The sequence below is a fragment of the Nyctibius grandis genome, chromosome 5 (assembly GCF_013368605.1).
Source record: "Nyctibius grandis isolate bNycGra1 chromosome 5, bNycGra1.pri, whole genome shotgun sequence".
In the NCBI taxonomy this organism is placed as follows: domain Eukaryota; kingdom Metazoa; phylum Chordata; class Aves; order Nyctibiiformes; family Nyctibiidae; genus Nyctibius; species Nyctibius grandis.
This window is the reverse complement of record NC_090662.1, coordinates 2,357,328-2,380,143: the sequence shown is the minus strand read 5'-3', so window position 1 is coordinate 2,380,143 and position 22,816 is coordinate 2,357,328. Positions and strand designations below refer to the sequence as shown.

General features: G+C 50.3%; 1 protein-coding gene across 1 annotated transcript; it reads right to left on the bottom strand.

The window, feature by feature from the left end:
* Positions 1-514: 514 nt before the first annotated feature.
* Positions 515-18,972, bottom strand: SLC35B4 (solute carrier family 35 member B4). The gene is made up of 10 exons (XM_068400950.1): positions 18,813-18,972; positions 13,405-13,518; positions 12,085-12,187; positions 10,726-10,775; positions 9,453-9,534; positions 8,004-8,064; positions 7,118-7,227; positions 6,814-6,889; positions 4,202-4,277; positions 515-3,882 (listed from the first exon to the last, which is right to left on the bottom strand). The coding sequence occupies exons 1-10, from the start codon at positions 18,887-18,889 to the stop codon at positions 3,636-3,638; spliced, it is 996 nt and encodes a 331-aa protein (XP_068257051.1). The 5' UTR covers positions 18,890-18,972; the 3' UTR covers positions 515-3,635.
* Between the last annotated feature and the right edge of the window lie 3,844 nt (positions 18,973-22,816).

Below are 22,816 nucleotides of genomic sequence, written 5' to 3'. Positions count from 1 at the left end.
CTTGGCAGTGCTGGGTTAACGGTTGGACTTCATGATCTTAAAGGTCCTTTCCAAACAAAACGATTCTGTGATTCTATGATTTGAAGAAAGCAGCTTCCCACCTTGTGGCAGCAGCTGGAGGATAACATTGGGCTGGAGCACAGCAGATGGGCACGTGCTTTCTGGGCAGGAGAGCCTGGCTTTGCTCAGCAGTATCACCAAGCCCTAAAGGACACGTCCCCCAGGCTCCAGCCCTCCAGCTACGCCAGCCAGCATGGTGGGTGAGGACTGGGGGTGCTGGTATTGAAGGACACTTGAGTGTGGGACTCTGCAGTGCTGTGAAGTCTTTCAGTGGAAGCAGGGGAGGGAAACGGTTGGGTCTTTGTCTCAAACCCCAGCAAGGCCGAGACTTTCCTACCTTCTCTCCTATTAAAGGCAGGAGAAATTGTGTGTTGATTTCAGAGCCCCACTGATTTTCCAGTCATCCACTGAATACCAGTAGCAAAGTGTGAAAGGAGAAACAAGACGACCAACGTACTTTGAAGACGATACATATTTATTTTGTTTTTAAAAAAACAACAAAAACACCCCCCCTAAACCCAACCAGCCAACCCAAAAACTCTGCACATCCAGAACACTGATCAAGAAGTATTTTGGCTCACCCACTTTTCCAGCTTCTGCTAAAAAATATGTGCTATTACCTCTACAGCAAACATTAAAGCCAAATGAATCAGTGGCCACATTTTGGTGGGGGGGAGCCCTGGATTCAAACCCTACTTTTGGCTACCGGGGCCCTTCTGCATGGACCTTTCCTCCATCTCACAACTGGAAGGGAATCACTTCTACGCTGCTGTAACAATTATAAATATTCAGAAACACACAGATCACACTGTAAAGTTAAAAAAATACCCCAACAACAACAAATAATAATCCGCTGTTGACACCTGGTTTGAGGGAAGACCAAGTACAGCACACGGTTCAAAAAAAAACCCTAAACATCTCCAAACCTACCAGCACCACACAGAAACTGGAGACAACATGCAATTCTGTTGATACGAAGAGCAACCTAGCGAGTAATCTACGTATGTACAGTATGTTACACTCACTCAGGCACCTGCTCAGCTATTGCTTTGCTAAATCCCCAGCCCAGGCGACAGCCACCACCTCCATGGTCGCCTACCAGGAGTCACAGCTCCTGCCACCCAACCGTGAACGTGGCTTGTGCCTTCAGCCTGGTGTCACACCCGTGTTTCAAGCTTTGATGAAAGCTTGAGACTAGTTACTTAGTGTTAGCCACCAGTTACTCAGTGTCCCTGATGCTTTCACAACCAGTTTGTGTTGCCTTCCCCTACCTCCCTGTCTCAGCTGAAGCTCCGTGTAAATAGCTTTGAAGACCGAGCTGAGGGATAAAGGTTTTGTCTCTCTCTCTGGGTCCTTCCTGGAGCCAGGTCCTTCCTGCCCCACTCAGTGCTGGGGCAGCTGTTGGGAAACAGTCTCCTCATCTACAAAACCCTTGGAAACATCCCATGTCTGACACTCAAAATACAAGAGGGTTTTTTTAGGCTCAGGAAAAAATCAAAACCAGAAGAGAAAACCCTTCAGCATCTCAGGAAGGAGCGAGCTGCAGGTCCCAGGAGCTCCGGGTGGGATGGAGTTAACCGTTTCCATAGCAGCCCGTAGGGTGTCGGGCTTTGGATTAGCAGCTAAAACAGCTCACACAGCATCAAGGCTTTTCCCCACTCTGCCCCCCCCACTGATGATGAGGCCATGGGTGGGCAAGAAGCTGGGAAGGGGCATCTCCAAGACAGCTGATACAGATAAAAATCAGCAATAAAAACAAAGGGGAGGAGGTTTTGGGAAGGTGGCCATTGCTCAGGGACTGGCTGGGCATAGGTCTGATGGTGGGAGGTGGTGAGTGGTTGCCTTCACATCACTTGTGGGTTTTTCACCCCCCCTTTCCTCTTTCTTTTGCTTGTTAAACCGTCTTTGTCTCTACTCACAAGTTCTCTTGGTTTTGCTCTTCCTGTTCCCCCCACTGTGAGGGACAGTGAGTGATCTGGTGCTTTGCTGCCAGCCAGGGTTAACCCACTACAAGCACAGGTTTAACGTTGGAGGGGTTGTAAGCACCAAGGCTGGAAGCCACTGGGATGTTGGGTGGAGGAATAACGGAGTATAGTCCCTACTTGGCCAAGCTTGATGTGAATCAGGTTGACATTGCTGGATGCCCTGATGACCACGGCTGAGCAGGGGCAGTATCACCATGATGAGAACAAGGTGCTCCAGGAAAAATCAGGCAGCACAAAACAGTGCTCCCCACTGCTCCGAGACCAAGACAAGGCTGCGCGCTAACCCTTGCTCTGCCCAACGCTGAGCAGCTCCCAGAAGAGCTGCAGCTGCTGCTCCTCACCTTGCTGGGAGACACACGTTGCCTGAACACATAGGGACACGCGCCCAAAACTCCTGCAGCCCACCTGTCCCAGCTGAGGGGTGACACTAAGGGACACCAGTCCTGCACCAGGTGGGTGCTGCTGGGATGCACAAAAATGCCACGAGCGAAGCTGATGCCTAAGGGGTGGGAGGAGAACTGGGTGAAGGGACAGTAAAACCAGCTCCTCCCAGCAGCAGAAATAAGCTCAGCTCTACTGGCCCTTCTTACGTTTCTTGGCATCGTTTGAACCCTGAGGTTGGGCTGGATCCAGGGGGGCCACAGGCGCGTTGGGGGCTCAGCACAGTTGGTTGCAGGTGACTGCTGGTAACAAAAACCACTGACCACGCTTGTGGTGAGGGAAACAGTAGGAAGTGACTGAAAAGTCACCAAAAATGACCTGCACCAAGGACCTAACAGCAGCAAGGGGAACCCACGACACCCTCCGGCTGGTGAAGTATTGGGGCAACATCTGAGGACTCAGCAAAGCCCCAACAGCTCTTCACCGTCTCCCTGAGAAGGCTGCGAAGGTGACGCAGTGGCACTTTCTGTCCCCTTAGCATCACCCCATTTTGGTTTCCTCAGGCTCCCAACTAGGCCCTGCTACTAGTGATGGGGGCTCGGTGGCTTGGGGTCAGCCCCCTGAGCCATTCCCCAGTGGAGGATCCACTGGGCAGACTGGAAGGCTCTAGCTACTGATGTATGACACCCTCCCAGCACAGGTGGTAGGATCAGGCAACAAGGACTCAGCTTAACAGCCAGGCCTGGCATTTCCAGCGTAATTAACAACCTGCTGCACAAACAGCAGTTCCCCGGGGGTCAGGATCCACTGCAGCCACCTGGACATTAAAGGACGGCACCAAACAGGCTCAGGGTCCAGCTCTTCAAACCTGAGAGGAGTGGACAACAGCACCACCACAAGGCTGGGCTCCTAACAGAGAACTGGGTCAGCTTTTACATTACTTAAAAAGGGTTATTCAAATGAAAAAAAACAGGGGGAGAGGATGGAAGCAAAAGGGGTTGCATTAAAAAAATGCAGCCTTGCAAAAATAACCGTATCGTCTCTCCATGATCCATCTCAGGGAGGTTCCCAGCAGAGGCTCCACGTTGCCCAGGAGCTTGGCACAGCCAACACCTCCCCCATGTTATAAAAACAACCCCCCTCTGGGGTATTCCCTGCTGCTCTGCTCTATAAAATAATAAAAAGGTCCCTGCAGAGAGTCCCTGCCTCTTACTCCTCCTTCGGCCTCTTCCTCCAGCGGGCCAGGAAGGGCCCGAGGCTGTTCCACACCTCCGTGTACATGAGAGTCCCCACGAAGACGAAGGTGGTGCCCAGCCAGTGCCAGGCCGTGAAGGGGTTGCGAAAGTAGAGGATGGAGAAGATGAGGCTGACGAACTTGCGCAGCGTCACCACCAGCGTGACAGTGAGGGAGGTGCACTCCGTGGTGAGGATGAAGACGCCTCGGATGCAGACGTATCTGGGTGGGCGGAGGTAAGGGGACATCGGGGCTGAAGAGGGAGGACACTACTGTCCCTTCTACCTAGAGCTGGCTAGCAGAACCACCATGAGTTTATACTGGCCAGCCTGTCTCTGGGGAGGTGGTGGCAGATTTCAGCCACCCTGGAAATAACATGAGCCCCAGGTTAAATTTCACTCTGTATTTTCCCACAGTTACATGGAAATCAGCTCCCAAATGCAGGGAAGACTCCAAGGACTCGGCACCCCCACCCCATCCCTCCTCTCCCACCCCACTGCCATCTCCATGGCGTGTCTCAGGCTGAGCTTTGAAAGGATACTGAGTGACGACGTTCATGAGGAGGTAGAACCACATGATTGGCAGGGTCAGCCCGATCACCGGGACCTGGAACGGTTCTGTGGGGAGAAAGGATGGAGCAAGGTCATTGCCCTGCTACTGCTTAAAGAAGATGCAAGGAGAGGTGTCTCAGAGAAGAGGAGGCTCAGAGGTGACCTTATTGCAGTCTACAACTACCTGAAGGGAAGTTGTAGTGAAGTGGGAGTTGGCCTCTTCTCCCTGGCAACTAGCGATAGGACAAGAGGACACAGCCTCAAGCTTGGCCAGGGGAGGTTCAGGTTGGACATCAGGAAGAATTTCTTTTCAGAAAGGGTCATTAGACATTGGAAGGGGCTGCCCAGGGAGGGGGTGGAGTCACCATCTCTGGAGGTGTTTAAGAAAAGCCTGGACATGGCACTTAGTGCCATGGTCTAGTTGACAGGGTGGTGTCAGGACAATGGTTGGACTCAATGATCCCAGAGGTCTCTTCCAACTTGATTGATTCTGTGATTCTGTGATTCCTGTCCAGGACTGACCATGATCAGGACATGCTGCAGCTTCAGGAGGTTGTTGCTGCATTGGGCAGACTGAGGTGTGGGCACAGTTTGATTTCGCTCCAAATGGAGAGTTATCTTGTTCTTACTGTGATAAATGACAAATACAAGAGAGTTTGCAGATATTTTGCTTGGACTTCCGTAGGGAAGAAAGGAAAATGGAGGAAGAAGTAGGCAAGTAGGCTAAGGAAAAAAGAAGACATTAAAAGAAAAGCTTTCTTCTTTTTTACATCTGTGGTTGAGGATTTGGTCCTGTTCCTCCCATTTTTGAACTACCACATTCCTTTCCCCAGGGGTCACCTATCTCATGCTTTCCTTGGGAGGGTGTAGTGTGCTAGAAATACTTTGCAATGATAATGAACAGGATAAAGTGATCTATGTGCTCAGTCTAGTTGGAGGCCTGTGGCTCCTGGTGTTCCCCAGGGGTCAGTACTGGGTCCAGTCCTGTTCAACTTACTCATCAATGACCCGGACGAAGGGACTGAGTGTACCCTCAGCCAGTTTGCTGGTGACACCAAACTGGGAGGAGTGGCTGATACCCCAGCAGGCCGTGCTGCCATTCAGCGAGACCTGGACAGGCTGGAGAGCTGGGTGGAGAGGAACCTCATGGAGTTCAACAAAGGCAAGTGTAGGGTCCTGCAACTAGGAAGGAATAACCCCATGCACCAGTACAGGTTGGGGGCTGATCTACTGGAGAGCAGCTCTGCAGAGAAGGACCTGGGGGTTCTGGGGGACAACAAGTTCCCCATGAGACAGCAATGTGCCCTTGGGGCCAGGAAGGCCAATGGTGTCCTGGGGTGCATTAGGAAGTGTGGCCAGCAGGTCAAGGGAGGTTCTCCTGCTCCTCTACATGGCCCTGGTGAGGCCACACCTGGAGTAACTGTGTGCAGTTCTGGGCCCCCCAGTTCAAGAAAGACAAGGAACTACTGGAGAGAGTCCAGCGGAGGGTACGGAGATGGTCAGAGGGCTGGAGCATCTCTCTTATGAGGAGAGGCTGAGGGAGCTGGGGCTGTTCAGCCTGGAGAAGAGCAGACTGAGGGGGGATCTTATCAACACTTACAAATACCTTAGGGGTGGGTGTCAAGAGGAGGGGGCCAGACTCTTCTCAGTGGTGCCCAGTGACAGGACAAGGGGCAATGGGCACAAGTTGAAACATGGGAAGTTTCATCTGAATATGGGGAGGAACTTCTTTACTTTGAGGGTGGCAGAGCCCTGGCACAGGCTGCCCAGGGAGGGTGGGAATTCTCCTTCTCTGGAGATATTCAAAGCCCATCTGGACGAGACCCTGTGCGACGTGCTCTGGGTGACCCTGCTTTGGCAGGGGTTGGGCTGGATGATCTCCAGAGGGCCCTTCCAACCCTTAACCATTCTGTGATTCTGTGATGCATGCAATATAGGAAGCTTGCTGGCACTGAAAAGCTTGGTGAATTTTACTATTAAACTTCAGCAGATGTATAGCTCAAGGTGGCTGGATGAGCAATCTGGCTGAGCCCAGGAGGTGGATGCGTGTGCATTAGGGCGAAGCTCGGGTTTTAACCACAGCCATCCAAACAGTAACTCATGGCTCAGCTTCACAAGCTGCTCTGGCACCAGCTGAGCGGTCAGCTGCCCATGGCCAGGCTCTCAGCAGTCAGCAATCACCACTTGTCCAAGCATGCTGGCATGTGGCACACCATGAGGAAGAGGTTGGACAATGTCCCCAAGACATTGTGGGGTCTGGGTTTTTTTTTTTTGGCTTTTGGCTTTCTATCAAACCTGAAAATTCAAAGGGCTTGAATAACCCAAGACGACAGTCTGACATGCACAGCTGCTGGACTGGAAGCTTCCTACAGCATTTTCCAGAGGACAGAAAGGTACGAGACATTGGAATGGGCTGCCCAGGGAGGTGGTGGAGTCACCATCTCTGGAGGTGTTTAAGAAAAGACTGGACATGGCACTTAGTGCCATAGTCTAGTTGACATGGCGGTGTCAGGGCAATGGTTGGACCCGATGATCCCAGGTCTCTTCCAACCTCGTTGATTCTGTGATTCTGAGAGCAAGGATCCATCTGCACAACACTCACCAGACTGGCTGAAGAGGACTGCGTGGTGGTAGATGTTTGGGGCAAGGAGGAGAAAGCCAGGGAGTGGTAACGCGTGCTGGAGAGAAACATAAAGACGTGATGTTAGCAGATTATGTGAACCCACCCCACTTCCCACCCTGGGAAACCAGCCTCGCACATCTGGATGAGAGCACACCCTTCACTGCCTCAGCCCTGCTCCGTGAGATCCTTTGGATCTGGGCTGAGTACAGGGTGGGAGGGGAAGGGACTCTCTTAGCAGTTCTGTCTGCCCAGTAAAAGCAACAGAAAAGAGATGGTGACTTACGTTGTAAAACAGGGCCTCTTTGGAGTGCTTCCCAAACCGCTTGTACAGCGTCTCCTGGAAAATCCCCATCCTGGCAGACATGAGGAGGGCGAAGGTGAGCGCAGCGATACCTGGAACAGAAGCACAGCCTTGCAACGCTGCTCAGGGACGGCATAGCTCAAGTCAACCAGCTTGAAGGCTCCCACAATTTGGCTTTCAGTGAAAAAAGCCAAAACATCCAGACTTGATAAGAAAACTCAAAATGGTCTTGGGGACACAGGTGTCTGATCACAAAGGCTGAGATGTCAAGAGACTTCTGACAAGAACTCCTCTTAAAAAGAGGCTCAGCCCTAGCAAGCAGAGTTGGTGGGACACCAGGGATAGTCATTGGCCCCTACTGACAATACATCAATCCCAGGTTCCCCAAAAAGCCACCAACAGACCTAGGAGGTATAAAAAGACTCAAGTGCCAGACTGTAGAGACTCCTCTGTGAAATACTGTCCTCGAAACAGCTACAGCCCCTCTCCCTCTCTGCAGCATATCTCACAGCATCAGGTACATCAGGTAGGGCTGCTTTTGCAGAGAGAGAGCAAGAAGATATCTGCAAACATGCATGACTGTAGTCTCATTCTGTCACTAACCCACCACCTTGCAGAAACCCCTTAGGTGCCGTATTTAACTTGTTGGCCAAATGAAGAGTATCTCCTTGCAGAAAGCTGCTAATGAGTGCCACAAAAACCCCGCTCTTTGCAAACCAAGGTCCACCAGATGCTCAGCACAACATAACTTCAGCATGGACACTCCCAGCACAGTCTGCTTTGCACAACCCGCATGGCCAAGGACATCAGAGAGCCGAGTCTTGCCAGTATCCCAGCAAGGTCGGCTGGAGATGTGGCCCTCACATACCTAGCAGCCACCACAAGAAAACCTGGAGTCCGTCCTCTTCATTTAAGCTGGAGTCAGATGCCTGGTGGAGGGAGACACAACACAGTCACCACGAGCTACCATGACCCTGCAGCTCATTCAGACCTACCTGTACCTCACTCTTGGTTTGCGTGTTGTGTTCCAAGCAAGCCCATAAAGCAAAGACCATCCAAGGTCTCCCATTCTCCAGAGCTGCTTCCCTGGCTGAACAAAGGTGGTAGCAACTACGGTACACTTTGCTTTCCACTCTGCTTTAGGAAATGCACAAGATTCCAGCAAAAATTGTAAATGTCTGATCAAGAAAGTAGCTTTTCTGAAAGAAATGCCAGAGACCGAACTCTTCAACCACAAAAATAATCAGTGTCACTTCACAAGCTTCCACAGCCAGCCCACCGACAGGCTCCTCTGTCCCCATCTCAGAGGTGGGTGTGCAGGGAAGAAGGGCTCTGGCCAAGCCCCAGTCAGGTACTAAAACCAGGGCTCTGGCTTGTGGTCAAGACATGGAAGAAACCAGGCCTGTAGATGCTGTCAGCCAAGAGTAAACCTCTAGGTAGCATGAGTTGGCTCAACTCTCTTTCACTATGGTTTAGGGCAAATTAGATTACTCACCTTTGCCACAACTGTCTGTACTATACCAAGACCCCAGAGTTAATCTAGATTAATACAGAGCAAGGCTGCATAGCACAGACCTTCCTCAGACACCCTGAGAGTATAAACAGCTATTAAATGATGAGGGACTTGGAGGTTTGACAGCCCTGTTTCATTTCCAGTCTCTCAGAGCTGGATTAAGTGCAACCAATTTTCACTCAACCACCACTTTATGCCATTTTTCTGTCTTCAGTTGACAAGATGAGGCTGTGGGTGCTGACCCAGGAAAAGCCCAATGTGGTGTTACACGTGGATTTTCTTCACTCCCCTCCTGTTCTCCAAATACATGCACTTTATTTCAAGGGTCACAGGAAGTCATGTTGGATGACAACAGGTCTGGAAAAATCTAGCCTGAAAGCTGACAATCCCTTCTGGGATAAAATGAGCGAAGATTTAAGATTAGCTGAGTTTTGTTTAAGATTCACCTGCTCCTAACTGCAACACGTTGCAGCAAGGGCAAGAGAAAACAGCTTCTAGCTGTGGCAAAAAAAAGCATGCTGAGAATATTGGTATATTCTCAGCAAAAAGCAACCTGAACACCACCGGATAAAAGGCATCTGTAATTTAAGTTAAATCACACGCATGTGTGTGCGTCCCTTCCCTCCAAACCACAGCAAAATGAGACCACGAACAAGAGCTTTTGGGGAGCAGATCTAGAGCTAGGAGATATCTTGTCTCTCCGTTAATTCTCAGGCAAAGGGAATTACTGATGAAGGTGCTGACAGCAGCTGCTCCTCTCAATAAGGTTCACAGCTATGACCTCAGGCCCTTTCCAATCCTTACCACTTGCTTTGCAGACATGAAAGTGCAGGTAAAGATCCCCAGGGACACCAGGGCTATGGACGTGTATTTAGATATGCTGTACCTGCACAGGGGAGAAGACAGATGTCAGTAATCCAGCCCAGCCTCATATTGTTCACCTACTACTCCCTTGCATTGCATTTTGTTCCATTACACTGGTGTGAACTTGGGGTAATGGGCACATACCCATTATTTAACGTTGGACATTGCTGGGAGGGAAGGCCAACTTACTCCAACTGAAACAAAAAAAGAAGCATTTGGACTAAGATCTCCTTGCCTGTAGCAAATGATCCCTCTCAGGTCAAAGCCAGTGTGGATCTCTGCATAGTGATGGAGTGGCAGAGGATGTGCCCACACTGGTCCTACAGCCAGGCCCCAAGCAGCAGGGAACACCCTCCCATCCTGATGTGTTTGCCCATTGTGGTGGGTTGACCAGCTGCCAAGCACCTACACAACCACTCACTCACTCATTCCCCCAACCCTGTGGGATGGGGGAGAGAACTAGAAAAGCAAGAACAAGAAAACTTGTGGGTTGAGCTAAAGAGTTTAATAGGTGGTGGGGAGGAAAAAAACAACAAAAACAATGCAAAAGCAATCACTGACCTCCTCCCATAAGCATGACCATCTTGGAAGCCAACTCCCCCAACTCCCTTCTTCCTCTACCCTGGTTTCGTGGCAGCACACAACATTATTTGGCATAGAATACCCCTTTGGCCATTCTGGGTCAGCTGTCCCAGCTGTATCCCCTCTCAGCTTCTTGTCCACCGCCAGCCCACTGGCTGGGGAGGCAAGCAGAGTGGGAAGAAGAGAGCCTTGGCACTGTGTAAGCACTGCTCAGCAACAGCCACAACATCAGTGTGCTCTCAACACTGTTTTAGCCACAAACCCAAAACACAGCACCATATGGGCTGCTATGAAGGAAGTTAACTCCATCCCAGCCAGACCCAGTACAGCCATCCATCAGGAGCGGTACCGGCCTCACAGAATTAAGAGGAAAGAAAAGAGCTACCATAGAAGGCTGCAGTTGTGTAAAATCTCTCTTTTCAGCCCATGCTTGCCTTACATGGAGTGAGGGGTGGTGGAAATGCAGAAGAGGGAACTATTCCAGCCTCTAGTCCAGGCACACCTCTGTGTTCCAGTATCCCCATCAATAAAACAAGAATATTTAACAGGAAAGAGGGCAATAAACATCAGTCAGGATTAAGTCAGTGGCAGAGCATTCCCTGATGATGTAAGAAAGAGGCTTGTGATTTACCTTTTCTTCAATATGATGACACCGAGAGCCATGCTTGCTATGAGGGAGCCCTGGGAAAGAAAAGCGAGGAGGAGAAAAACCAAACAGAAGGTCAGCATGACAAAATTCCCCACACTGGGATGCCTGCCCCGGAGAAACACATCGAACTCAATACAACTAATGCCAAAACACCAACAGAAATGCCAGAACAGGGTCAGGGAGAGTGACAGGGTGGGGAGAGTCTCACTTCAGCTAGGAGGAGGGGAAAAGTTGAGCTGGGTGGCTTAGAAACAAGGATGCTGGGACAAACAGGCTACTAGGATCTTCTGGCCAGCGGGCCTCCCCCTTTTTTGGCCCACTCATGACACTCAGTGTGTGCTACAGACCAGAAAGTGGCCAAATCACTGTGGTTTTAATTGGGAACAGGAGTATGGCTCCATAGATTGACTGCAGGGCTGCAATACAAGAACCATCCCTCATGGTTACTGCGGGACAGGTCTCCTAGAGCGTTGTCTGGTTTTCTTCTTTTCAACCTCTCCTGACTTCAGGTATCTCAACCCCATGACTTATTGTGGGAGAACAGCCCCCGCCCTGGAGATCTGCCCAGCAGATTCTGTTATTCCAAACAGCTGGGGCTCCATTTTCATTGGTTTTAACAGATGTTTTAGCCTGACACTCCTCTACACTTAAGTGAAGATACATTTTAATAGCACCTTCCAAAGCAGAGGCCCACGCAGGAAAAGTCCAGGTGGAACTAGGCCAAGTCCATCCTCTCTGACTGGGGCATTTAACCAAGACATCTACACTAGGACATGAGCTACTTGGTGTGGCTGTGCGGTGGAAGGGAAAGTTGTGTCCCTTTGGCAAGCAATTCAGTCCACTCAGGGCTGACAGCCAGAGTCTAGACATTGGAAGGGGCTGCCCAGGGAGGTGGTGGAGTCACCATCTCTGGGTCTGTTTAAGAAAAGCCTGGACATGGCACTTAGTGCCCTGGTCTAGTTGCCATGGTGGTGTCAGGGCAATGGTTGGACTCGATGATCCCAGAGGGCTCTTCCAACCTGATTGATTCTGTGATTCTGTGTCTAGGCTTGGTTTTGTCATTGTTACTTCCCCATCACCTTTGGAAATATGGAGGCTGAGCCTCAGTTTCCTCATCTGTCCATTAAGTTGAAATTTAATGATCAACACTGTGAAAGTGAGAACTGGAGCTGAGCCTTCAGAGCAAGGTTGCTCTCCCCACAATTTAGCTGGAGTTTAGTATTTGTGCAAGGTTTTGGTGCCCTCAGGGAAAGAGAGGGTGGCAGAACACATGCACCAGGGACTGTGCTTGCAGAGATGATAGGAAGAGATGTCCCATGAGGAGGGAAAGGATGTACTCACTGATCGGAAGATCATGTGCAGCGGCATGGCGATATTTAAGTTCAGGGCATAGTTATTCACCACACTGACAGTGAAGAACATGGCCACCATGATGAAATAGTACCTAAAACACAAACACAAAAACCAGCTGATGGCTGCACATGTACCCCCCTGGGATGCTGAGACACACTTTGGGAACAGATTAAGGGGCACAAAGAAAGTTCTGGAGCTGAGCAGGAGCCCACTTAGCTCTTGGGTTGGTGACAAGGACTCATAAGGAGATCAATCCAGTTTGGATGTAGCAGAGAACTCCTTAGAACAGGAAGCAGGCTGACATGCTTCTGCTAATTTTGGGGTTGTTTAGCCTGGAGAAGAGGAGGCTCAAAGGTGACCTTAGTGCAGTCTACAACTACCTGAAGGGAGGTTGTAGTGAAGTGGGAGTCGGCCTCTTCTCCCAGGCAACTAGAGATATGACAAGAGGACACAGCCTCAAGCTTGGCCAGGGGAGGTTCAGGTTGGACATTAGGAAGCATTTCTTCTCAGCAAGGGTCATTAGCCATTGGAAGGGGCTGCCCAGGGAGGTGGTGGAGTCACCATCTCTGGAGGTGTTTAAGAAAAGCCTGGACATGGCACTTAGTGCCCTGGTCTAGTTGCCATGGTGGTGTCAGGGCAACGGTTGGACTCGATGATCCCAGAGGGCTCTTCCAACCTGATTGATTCTGTGATTCTGTGATTCTGTAATCCCAGAAGCAAAGGGAAACTGAGGATAGCCCAGCTGAGATCTTTTAGCATGAACTTCCTCCACACCCCTCTTCCCTAAGGGCTGTGGCCTAAGACAAGGCTTGATTTGAGGGGATTCAATTTCTGCCAGCGCTCTGTTTTGCCATGGACTAGGTAGTCTGCTAAGGAACCCCCCAAAACCTCCTCACTTCACTTCAGCCACTGAGAGCCAGGGATGAGAGCATGAACATGCCAGGCTATCGCCAGGACAAGATCAGCCCTGATGGAGAAATGCAAAAGTGAGTTTGGCTGGCTTGCCAGCAAACCTCTCCCTCCCACGCCCATTGCAGCAAGCCCCAGAGAGACAGTTTGCTCATCAAACACAGCAAACTCTTCACTGTGCAAAATGCTGCCCTGTTTCTTGGACAGGAATGGGTCTGAATGCAATTTCCTATTAAGAATTCTCAATAAACGAGGAGTTCGTATTTTATCAGGCACGACAGGTTCTCAATGAGGCTTTGCAAATGCTGCAGAATGGATGGGATTTTGACAGGATAAACGGATAAGTCATTTTATTAAACACTTCTTGAGATAACAGATAGGCAGTCAGATCAACTGTACCTTATCGGTACGGCCGGCCCCTTCCTCCCGAAGTTGGCTTCGAAGATAAAACCTTCCACCGCGATAAATAGGAACTGGGAGAATGTCACTATGTTCCCACATCCTGGAAACTGCCTGTAGGCATGGAAAAGGAAGACAAGCATAAGAGCAATGCCATGGAGAACAAACACTGCATAAAAAGAGGCTAACAACTCATAATCCCAGAGTAAGCACCAACCCGGAGGGGCTTTACCACTGTATCTGTCTAGGTTCTCACGTTGCCTTTGTTAAACACTGCCCTGCAGCTATTTACTTACCTGTACGTGTAGATATATGTGCAGCAATCCCTTCCCCAAACACTTCCAAAGAGGAAGCAAGCAGCCACGTCCCCTGTCATGGGGCACGTGCTGAATTGGGTCAGGAAGTGAAAAAGTAAATTGGTTGTATCTCACAGGTCTGTATGACATCCCTCCAGGGTACAGGATCTGAATGAGCAACATCAAGCACCAACACAGCCATACGGAAGCTGGATCTCCCTCTTTCTCACGGGGAAGTGGTTTTGATAGGGCTCTCTCCCTGCTTACAAGCTGTTGTGTTTGTCTGAGGTCAGGTGAAACGATGAGCCCACCCAGGAGGAAGGCAGCAGGATTTCCAATAGCCCTTATTTCCTCTGCATGAGGGGAGGGCCATGGTCAGGTCTGTGTCTGCAGAGCAAGGCATAGTGTCTGTGGTTCTGCTTGTACCCCATTCCCAGAACATGTGAACATGAGCTGGGACCTGCTTTCAATTTCTCCAGCGAGCTTTAGCTCTCTGCCCTGCTGGATGCCAAAAGGTTGGTTGTAGGTTCAAGAAGGAACCCACAACAGCTCATCACGTGAGCCCAAAAAGGTCGCAGCATTAAATGCCACGTGATAGTCAGGCAAGCCAGAGAGCTTGCTAATGTGACACGTGCTTTGCACTGAAGTTTTCAAACTCCTCAAGGGATCAAAAGCCACAAAGCAGTGTCTGACCTTGAAAGAGACCCTCTTAGCTGAGCATCTTTGTCCTCCCAGAGAGACTCAAGCCCTGCAGTTATCACTACCTTTGCAGCCGAAACGACACCACCTTTGAGCAAACCAACCTTGTGTGTTTATTCTGAGGGAAGAGGAATTACACACAAGGGCGAGAGCCTGTAACAGCCTGACGTTAAACAAACACTCCCTGCACATTGCTCACAGCAGACATGCCTGCTGCAGACTCTGCCTCCTTCCTAAGAAGCTTACATGGAACAAGAGAGGATTTCCCGGGAGGCACACAGTCAGCTGTGGGCTCAGAGGAGGCTGTGACACAGCGGATAATCTGCAAGCTCACTGTTCTTTGCAACAGGAGACAGAGGAAGTCCAGCAAGTACTTCCCCTTTCTCCAGTGCAAGACAAACCAAAGCCAAGGACTTGATGGAGAAGCTGCACGCCGCTGAGTCCCAATCCCCTCCCTGCTGCCCAAGCACGCAGCTTGCTCACACAACATGCTGTCACAAGTATCACAGAATCACAGAATCAATCAGGTTGGAAGAGACCTCTGGGATCATCGAGTCCAACCATTGCCCTGACACCACCATGGCAACTAGACCAGGGCACTAAGTGCCATGTCCAGGCTTTTCTTAAACACCTCCAGACATGGTGACTCCACCACCTCCCTGGGCAGCCCCTTCCAATGGCTAATGACCCTTGCTGAGAAGAAATTCTTCCTAATGTCCAACCTGACCCTCCCCTGGTGAAGCTTGAGGCTGTGTCCTCTTGTCCTATCGCTGGTTGCCTGGGAGAAGAGGCCGACTCCCACTCCACTACAACCTCCCTTCAGGCAGTTGCAGACTGCACTAAGGTCACCTCTGAGCCTCCTCTTCTCCAGGCTAAACACCCCCAGCTCCCTCAGACGTTCCTCGTAGGTCAGACCCTCCAGACGCTTCACCAGTTACAGGCTGGGTCTAGACACAGTTGTGCAGAATGCAAGCTGAGAGATGCACTAGAGAACAGGAATAACCAAGCTGCCTCCTGGATAGCTGAGCCGAAGGCCTGGACTCCTCCAAAATCTCCTCCGTCAACCCTCAGACTTCTCAGAAGAAGCAGCAGTGCTCTGGTTAATGTGGAGCTGGCATGTGGCTGCCACCAAACAGCACCTAGAAAGACCATCTTCTCTCTGCGTTTCCACGGGACAGGCACTAGCCTGAGCCCCTTCCCTCTACCCACCTGCCAATTTTCACATTTTTCAGAGCTTAACTGTCCACGAGACTTCAATTCCTGCTGTGCAATGAGGTTGAGAGGTCCAAAAGTTACTTGGGGGAAGGGAGGAGATACTGAACCAGACAGGCTCCAGGATTGTAAACCTTATCTCTGTAGGAAAATACAAAGCAAGTGTAAACCTGGAATAAACCAAGTCTGTTTCCATGCACTAGACTTTATTTCCTCCCAATTCACAGATCCTTGCAGTCACTTCCTATACATATGACCTCACATGATCAGTAAAGTGTTGACACGGGGTTATGTGTTCACTGATAATAAAAAGACAAACAAACCAAAAAAAAAAACCCCAGGCTGTATCTGCCCATGTCTTTGACTCACAATCTGAACACAGTGATAGATCTAAAAGAAGTGACAAGATATATCAACCAAAGATCTGCTTTAGCTGTAGCCAACTGATAAAGAGTCCTCCACAAGCAACCAGAAACACTGATGCAATTGTCACCCTGCTTCTGAGAACAGAATTGTCCAGCAGCCCTGGCAGATGGTGAGATGAAACACCTGAAGTGGGGCTCTTGGTCCCGTCAGCGGAGCACAGACTAGCCCAATTTCTGCACATCAGCTTGGAGCACGTTGATGCAGAGCACTCTCATTCAGAGTTCACCGTAACCAAAACACTCCTCCAAGGAAGATTGCTGTCCATCACTTAACAAGACTCCACATTTCATAGAGAATTCCTTCAACAGATCCTGCAGAGCAACGCCCCTGCCCTCATTTGCACCATAAAGGGAAGAAAACCCGTTGAGATCTACCACGCAGAGCCTCAACTGCTTTTACAGAGAAGGCACCTCACGAGGACACAGCTTCAGAAGGCGAAGAGCAGATCATGGGCTTTCCAAGCAGGCCTGTATGTACATGCCACACAGAGCTGTGGCAGCACAGCTCAAAGACCTGGGACAACTAGTAAAGGACACTAGCAGAACAAGTTGGGTTGCTCCAGACAGGGGAAACGGGATGAACTGGATGGTGATTCTTGCCCTGTCCAGGTCTCTTTCTGTTATTCAGACAGGGGCTTGTTTAACTTGCTCTTGAAAACCTCAAACAAGGAGTTCCCCTGTTCTCTCTCTTACAAACTCACTTCACTTCACTGAGAGGGAGCAAACCTGGAGTTTTGGCCTGCTTTACATCCCTTTCACAGCAATTTAAGCTCCTTATTTCTTGTTCTGCCTCCAGAGCCCAGCAGAAAAATTTCTCTCCTCCTCTCTGCAGTCATTCTCCACATGTTTAAAGTCTTTTGTCTGTCCTCAGGCATCTCTAGACTAAACAGTTCTTATTCCTTTACTCTTTCCTCATAAATCCTGAGCAAATTCCTTTCAATCACCTTTGTTATTTGCCACTAGACTGTCAGTCTGGTCACTGTGTTTTCCTGTGACCCTGCTCCAGGACTTTGCTTGTTATGGGAAGATTCATCTTCAAGGACTTTTTTCCCTCTAGACAACACCAAGAGCCAAAGAAATAACCAGTGTTACCCCAGCTTAGGGACCAAAGGTGAACAGGGAACACAGGGGCGCAGGAACTGAGCTGTCAGGAACAGGGGAATTTCTAAAGTGAATGAGAAGCAACGATTAAGAGAAGCTTGTGTGTACAAAGCAGCTTTTCTTAGATAACTGCAATTGGACTTCTAGATTTGCTGCTTAAAGTCCCTTCTGGTTTTAGACACCTAATGCAGCCTTTGAGCAGGGCCAAATGGCTTGCTTTTGTTGTAAGGTCTGGCTGGAGGACACACAAACCTAGTGTGACTTGCAAGCAAATGCAAGCAGCCAGATCCAAAGCTTTCTTCACCTCGAAGGGACCCATTCCTCCTCCCTCACTGATGCTGCAGCACAAGCCAGGCAGGAAAGGCAGAGGTTAGAGCAATCCCCGAGAGGAAAGACAACTCCCTACACAAGGTCTCATCTTCCAGGAACTGCTTCTTGATTTATCCAGCGATTGCTGAGTGATTGTGTAACCTTGTGTTAAGGTACCTGCGTCCTGGCCTCCCACTTCGAAGCACATATCCCCACTGCTGGCTTACAGAGTCAGGCTCTCTTTTGCACTCCCTTTTTCTCTTACCAATCTGGGATGATGATGTGTGGAGAGGAAGTAAGGGCAGGTTTTAACTACTAGTTTTCAAAGTCTGGGCACAATTCAAGTGAACATAGTGCTGAACGGTCAGGGGATGCAGCTCCACACTGACTTACTATGATTGTAGACACAGAACCAGTTCAATCATTACTTTTTTCCAGTCAGGCCTAGCACTTTTCCCTTCACAGCTGGCTGACCAGCCCTGAAAACAAATCCAACAGACCATCACCTTTTCCAAGCCACGCCAGCCTTCCTGCATCAGCGTGAGGAAGGTGACGCAGCGCTCCGACATACCCCAAATGTCAGCCCTCCTCTCTCTGCAACCTGGCAACTCGCCTTTGCTCCGAGTGCCACCAAGGACTCCTCGCCCTCATCACGCTGGTTTGCAGCCGCGTGATGCTGCCGAAGATCACATTTCCAGATGGACAACGTTCCCTCGGCCCTGCCTGCCGTCCTGAGGAACCCCTAGCCAGCTCCTCTGCATCTTCTCCTTGGGATTTCAGCTGTTACTTGTATGAGGTGCTGGGATCAGAGAGCAGGGGGTGGTGGGGATGCTTTAGGGCCAGACTGATGCCATGGTCCCTGTGTCAGCAGAGAGGGGGGAATCCCAGTGCCTGGGCAGGATACCGAAGGAGCCCATGATAGGGCCAGACTGGGCCCAAGCCGAGGGGGACACTCCCCAAAACCCCCCAAAACCCATCGGATGGTGACACAACAAGGCCAGGGCCTGGTGATCCACACCCGGGCTCCTCACCAAGGTGCCCGGGGCCTGGGGCTGCCCCCCCAAGCAGTGAGGGGGTCCAGCCACCCTGCCGAGGCCACAGACCCCCTCAGGGCCAGCCCCAGGCTGGGTGCCAGCTCCAGGTGTCCCCCGGCAGCCCCCCCACCACCCAAATCCTCTCCCCACACCCCCCCAATCTCCTGGAGACCCCCTGGGCATCCCCCCTCGCAAATCCTGAAGCCGGTGACGGAGACCCTGTGGCCTCCAGCCCCGGGGACCCCTCACCCGACCCCCGATCCCATTCCTGCCCCTCACCCCAGCCCCTAATCCCTCCTTCTGCCCCCACAGCCTCCCCCCGGGCCCCGCACCTGACCAGCAGCTCCAGAAACACCACGTTGCTGCAGCAGCCGCCGAACACCAGCCCCACCGCCACGGCCGGGTGCATGGTGTAGCCTCAAGCAGCGAGGCGACGTCCCGGGCCGCCACCGCATCCCCGCTCCCGGGCCGCGGCCCCTCTCCCGGCCCCGGCCCCGCCGCCCCCGCTTCCTCCCGGCCGCCGGTAGTTCGCTCCCCGCCCGCCGCCCCTTCACCGCCACCGGCTCGGCCCCACGGCCGGGACTACAACTCCCGGCGGCCCCCGCGGCGGCTCCCCGCGCGCTCCCTCAGGCGGCGGCGCCCCGCGGGGCATGATGGGAGTTGTAGTTCCGCGGTGGGAGCGGGCGGGAATGGCGGCGTGGGGGGGGGCGGAATGGCTACTCAAAGGCCGCTTCCCTGCTGAGGAACAGCCGCTAATTGCCGGTTTGGGTTTAGATAATGAAATTATCGCTTCGATGTGAAACCGCGAGGGCTGTGGTAGAGCCTCCCGGGAGGTTTTTCCCATGCTCTGGGTGCCACAGGCGAGCCGTGCTGCTGGGCCGTGTCAGTGGCACCGTGATGGCGTCAGAAACGCTGATCAGGCAGCAAAACTGGGTCTGAAAAGCAGTTGTGTGCTTGGAAGGCGATGAGGGCTACAAGGAGGGTGTGGGAAGGGGAGAAGGGAGGAAAAGGTGCACAGATGGTGGTGTTGGTGGTACCAGACGGTTTAGTAGGCCTCAAAGTAGGCCCTAAAAAGCCTACTCCGTGTAACCTTTAAACAGAACCAATTTTCCTTTCAGTGATTTTTACTTTCAGCTAAATAACTGCATGTTCTGGAGCTAACTGCATGTTTTGCAGTCAGCATCTCCTTCTAGGACTGATAATGCTTAAAGTTGTAGTCATCACTGACTCTTGCTTGTGTGTATTCTTAGAGGATCCAAGGTCTCTTGTTAAATTTCTCACTAATTACAAAGAAGAGCTAAAGATAAACAAGGCTGCGAGCAACATCTTTGTAGTGTCTTAAATGACTTGATTCACAACTCTGGTGCCAGAAGAGATAAATCTTGTAAGAACCAGAACAGGATCTTCTCCTTGGAGCCACCTGCATGTGTCAACAGAAAGGCATCAACAGGGAGGAGATGGAGGGAAAAATAACCCGTTCAGAGCAACAGATGAGGTAGTATTTCTGGCCACAACCCTGCACACATCAAGGTGGGAGAGAAGGGGACTGCAGTGCTGGAGACGGAGGGTTTGGTGCGAGGATTATCAGTGTGGGGACAAACTGCACCCAGAGGTGCTGTGCCAACACCATCTGCAACGATGTAGTTATTAATTTGCCTGCCTGCCTGGGTACTTTGGCTTCTCTTGACAGGATGAAGACAGTGTCATGTCAGTCATGGTAAAAACATGAATTAAAACAGCACAACCACTCCAAAGATCCAGCCCCGAGATGTGGACTCTCCAGTCTGGCGTGGACTTTCTGTAGGACTTAATACAGTGTCTGTGGCACCTTCAGTTTTATCCCTACTAGATTGTGTTGTTGCCCTGTTACTCCTTATCCCCGTGTCCTAGAGTGTGTTTTTGCGTCCTTAAAGTTGGAGCAATTCATGTTTTCTGCTGTTAACGTAGCTGCCTATCAGTCAGGGGTGAAGCATCTTCTTTTCTGGAGTTGTGTGGAGAGCACTGCTAAGCATCTGTCAAAGCCCTCTGTGACCAATAGAAGCCATATTGATCAAAAAGTGGGATTTTCATGCTGTTGATTAATTTTGATCTGAATCAGACCCAAATCTTTTTTTATCTTTGAATACCACAAGTGTGAAATCCCATGAACACATTGCAAAGAACTATGGTGAGTCCAAAAATGAAGCACTTCTTTTTATGATTTCCAGGTCTTCAGGGAATGTGACGGCCTTGGCAGCTTCTCTGCTGCTAAAAGCAGCTAACGACAGGGGCGAAACTGCCAGGATTGCCCATTTATTTTGCTCACTGTGAGAGTTTCTAGGCTTTTTGACTCCAAGATGGAGATCCCAGGGTTTCCAGACTCCTTACCTGAGGGCTGGAAACCCAGGGTGGTTGGAGCATGTGTCCTCAGGGCTTATAGTAGCTATGACTGATAACTTGGAAACGACAGCACTGACACCCAGGAATGCTTGGGGACCTCATGGGCTTTGCCTGCAGATAGAAACCCCACTGTTTCTTGATAAAAGCATCCCAGACCCAAGAGATCTGGGGCCTCCCTTGTGATGTTTCCAGGAGTTTCAGCTTGGCATGTATCCTCGAGGAGGATGATCTGCCAGAAAATAATGCTTTGGGGGTCCAAGCATCTGGGAGACCCCCTGGGAACCCCAGCAGTTTTGCTGAGCTGTTGCTCTGTATTTGGCAGAAGTTCGTTGTTCCCCCATTTCACAAAACATTTCAGTGTTTTCTGGCCTCGCTCTAGGTAGAAACACTTCGACTGACTTCCTTGGTCTTCCCATCAAATCCTTTTAAATGGTTTATATATTATTAAAAAGCACCATGGCTCATTAGCAACAAACAAAGATGATTGCTAAGGTTTGCTGGCACTTTAACGTCTCCAGCGTTTTCTACTCCCACATCCTCAGCTGCTGCACAGGTCAGAATGATCGATTTTTTCTGTTCCCTTCACTAATAAGCTTTTGCTACCTTGGGTGCTCACTTCCTCGCCTTTCATTCCCTTTCTTTGTGCTTCAAAGGGAGGGGGGGGCTGAGATTGTTTTTCTGCCACGATAAATGCGCCGCACCTTGGCTCCTAAATGCATTAAGCCACAGAACAAATTGCTTCTTTTGAACCGCGCCAGTGTAACAGTAAAACCAAAATGTCAGCTCATAAAGCATTTTGAGCTGTTCATTGTAGCCTGGCACCTCTGGGAAGGCAGTCTTGTCTGGGCTAGTGAGCACTTAACATCCTTCCTGATGTTATAACTATGAGGTAGGTTCTGGGATGAATTATCTGGCTGAGGGAAGTTCTCAGTTTGCTGAATTCATGGTCTGATTCTTAGGGGATGGGGGCTCATATCACTGCAAAAACTTCCAGGTCACCTGAATATGAGGCCAGAGATGTAGCTGCTGGATTTGCCTTTTTCCCTTGACGTGGAGTGAGATTGGTTCATCCCAGCTGTGATGCTGGATTAACGTGCTGAGCTCCCTGTTTGCAGGTTGATGTGCTCTTCACAAGTGATCCCAATCACAGATATAAGATCTAATAGTATAATTCACTGCCATTAAAATAAAAATCAAATCCATTCAAAATTCAGTTTGTGTCCATTCTCTGATCTTGAAATGAATGACAAAATGTCAGAAAACAGAAAAAATAAATTAATATTTAAAAAGTATTTTTTGAAAAAATTTCAAAAGTAATTTAAAAATCAATTCACCTTCACTATATTGAAAGGTGGACACCCAGTGATGTCAGCAAGAGTGATTTCTCAGCCCTGTCTCTCTACGAGGAGTGAATACTGACACTTGGCAATGCAGCCAAGTCCTCTTGCATGCTGGGAGTGGACAGCGATGCTCTTGAGGCCATGTTCTTGCAGTCGGGATGATATTTTTCATGGTGGACATTCCAGAGAAGGGATTCAGAACAGACCAGTTGGACCCTCTCCAATCCACATGGACTTGTGTTTCTGAGTTCAGGGCATTTCCAAAGAATGGGAAAACTGGTAAAGTAACAGACCATGAGTGTTGGGTGGTGGTGATGGACTCACTGCCTTTTAACTGGCATCTGACATGACCTGGACTTTAGTGTTTTCTCTCTCTGCAGTTTTCGTAAGAGACAAGATGACTCCTGATGATTTATAGGTTTTGAGCAAGTTGAAGATCCACAGTGTGGGAGGAGGGTGCCAGGTTTAGGGCTTTGGTGGTAGTGGGGTTGAATAACTCAACAAGTAGCAGTTAAAAAAGACACTCAGACACCTATAAATGATCTCCCTGAAGACGCAGCAAGGTTCCTTCTGAGGTGAGATACCTCATCTGGCTCCTCTCCTTTCCATTTGTGACC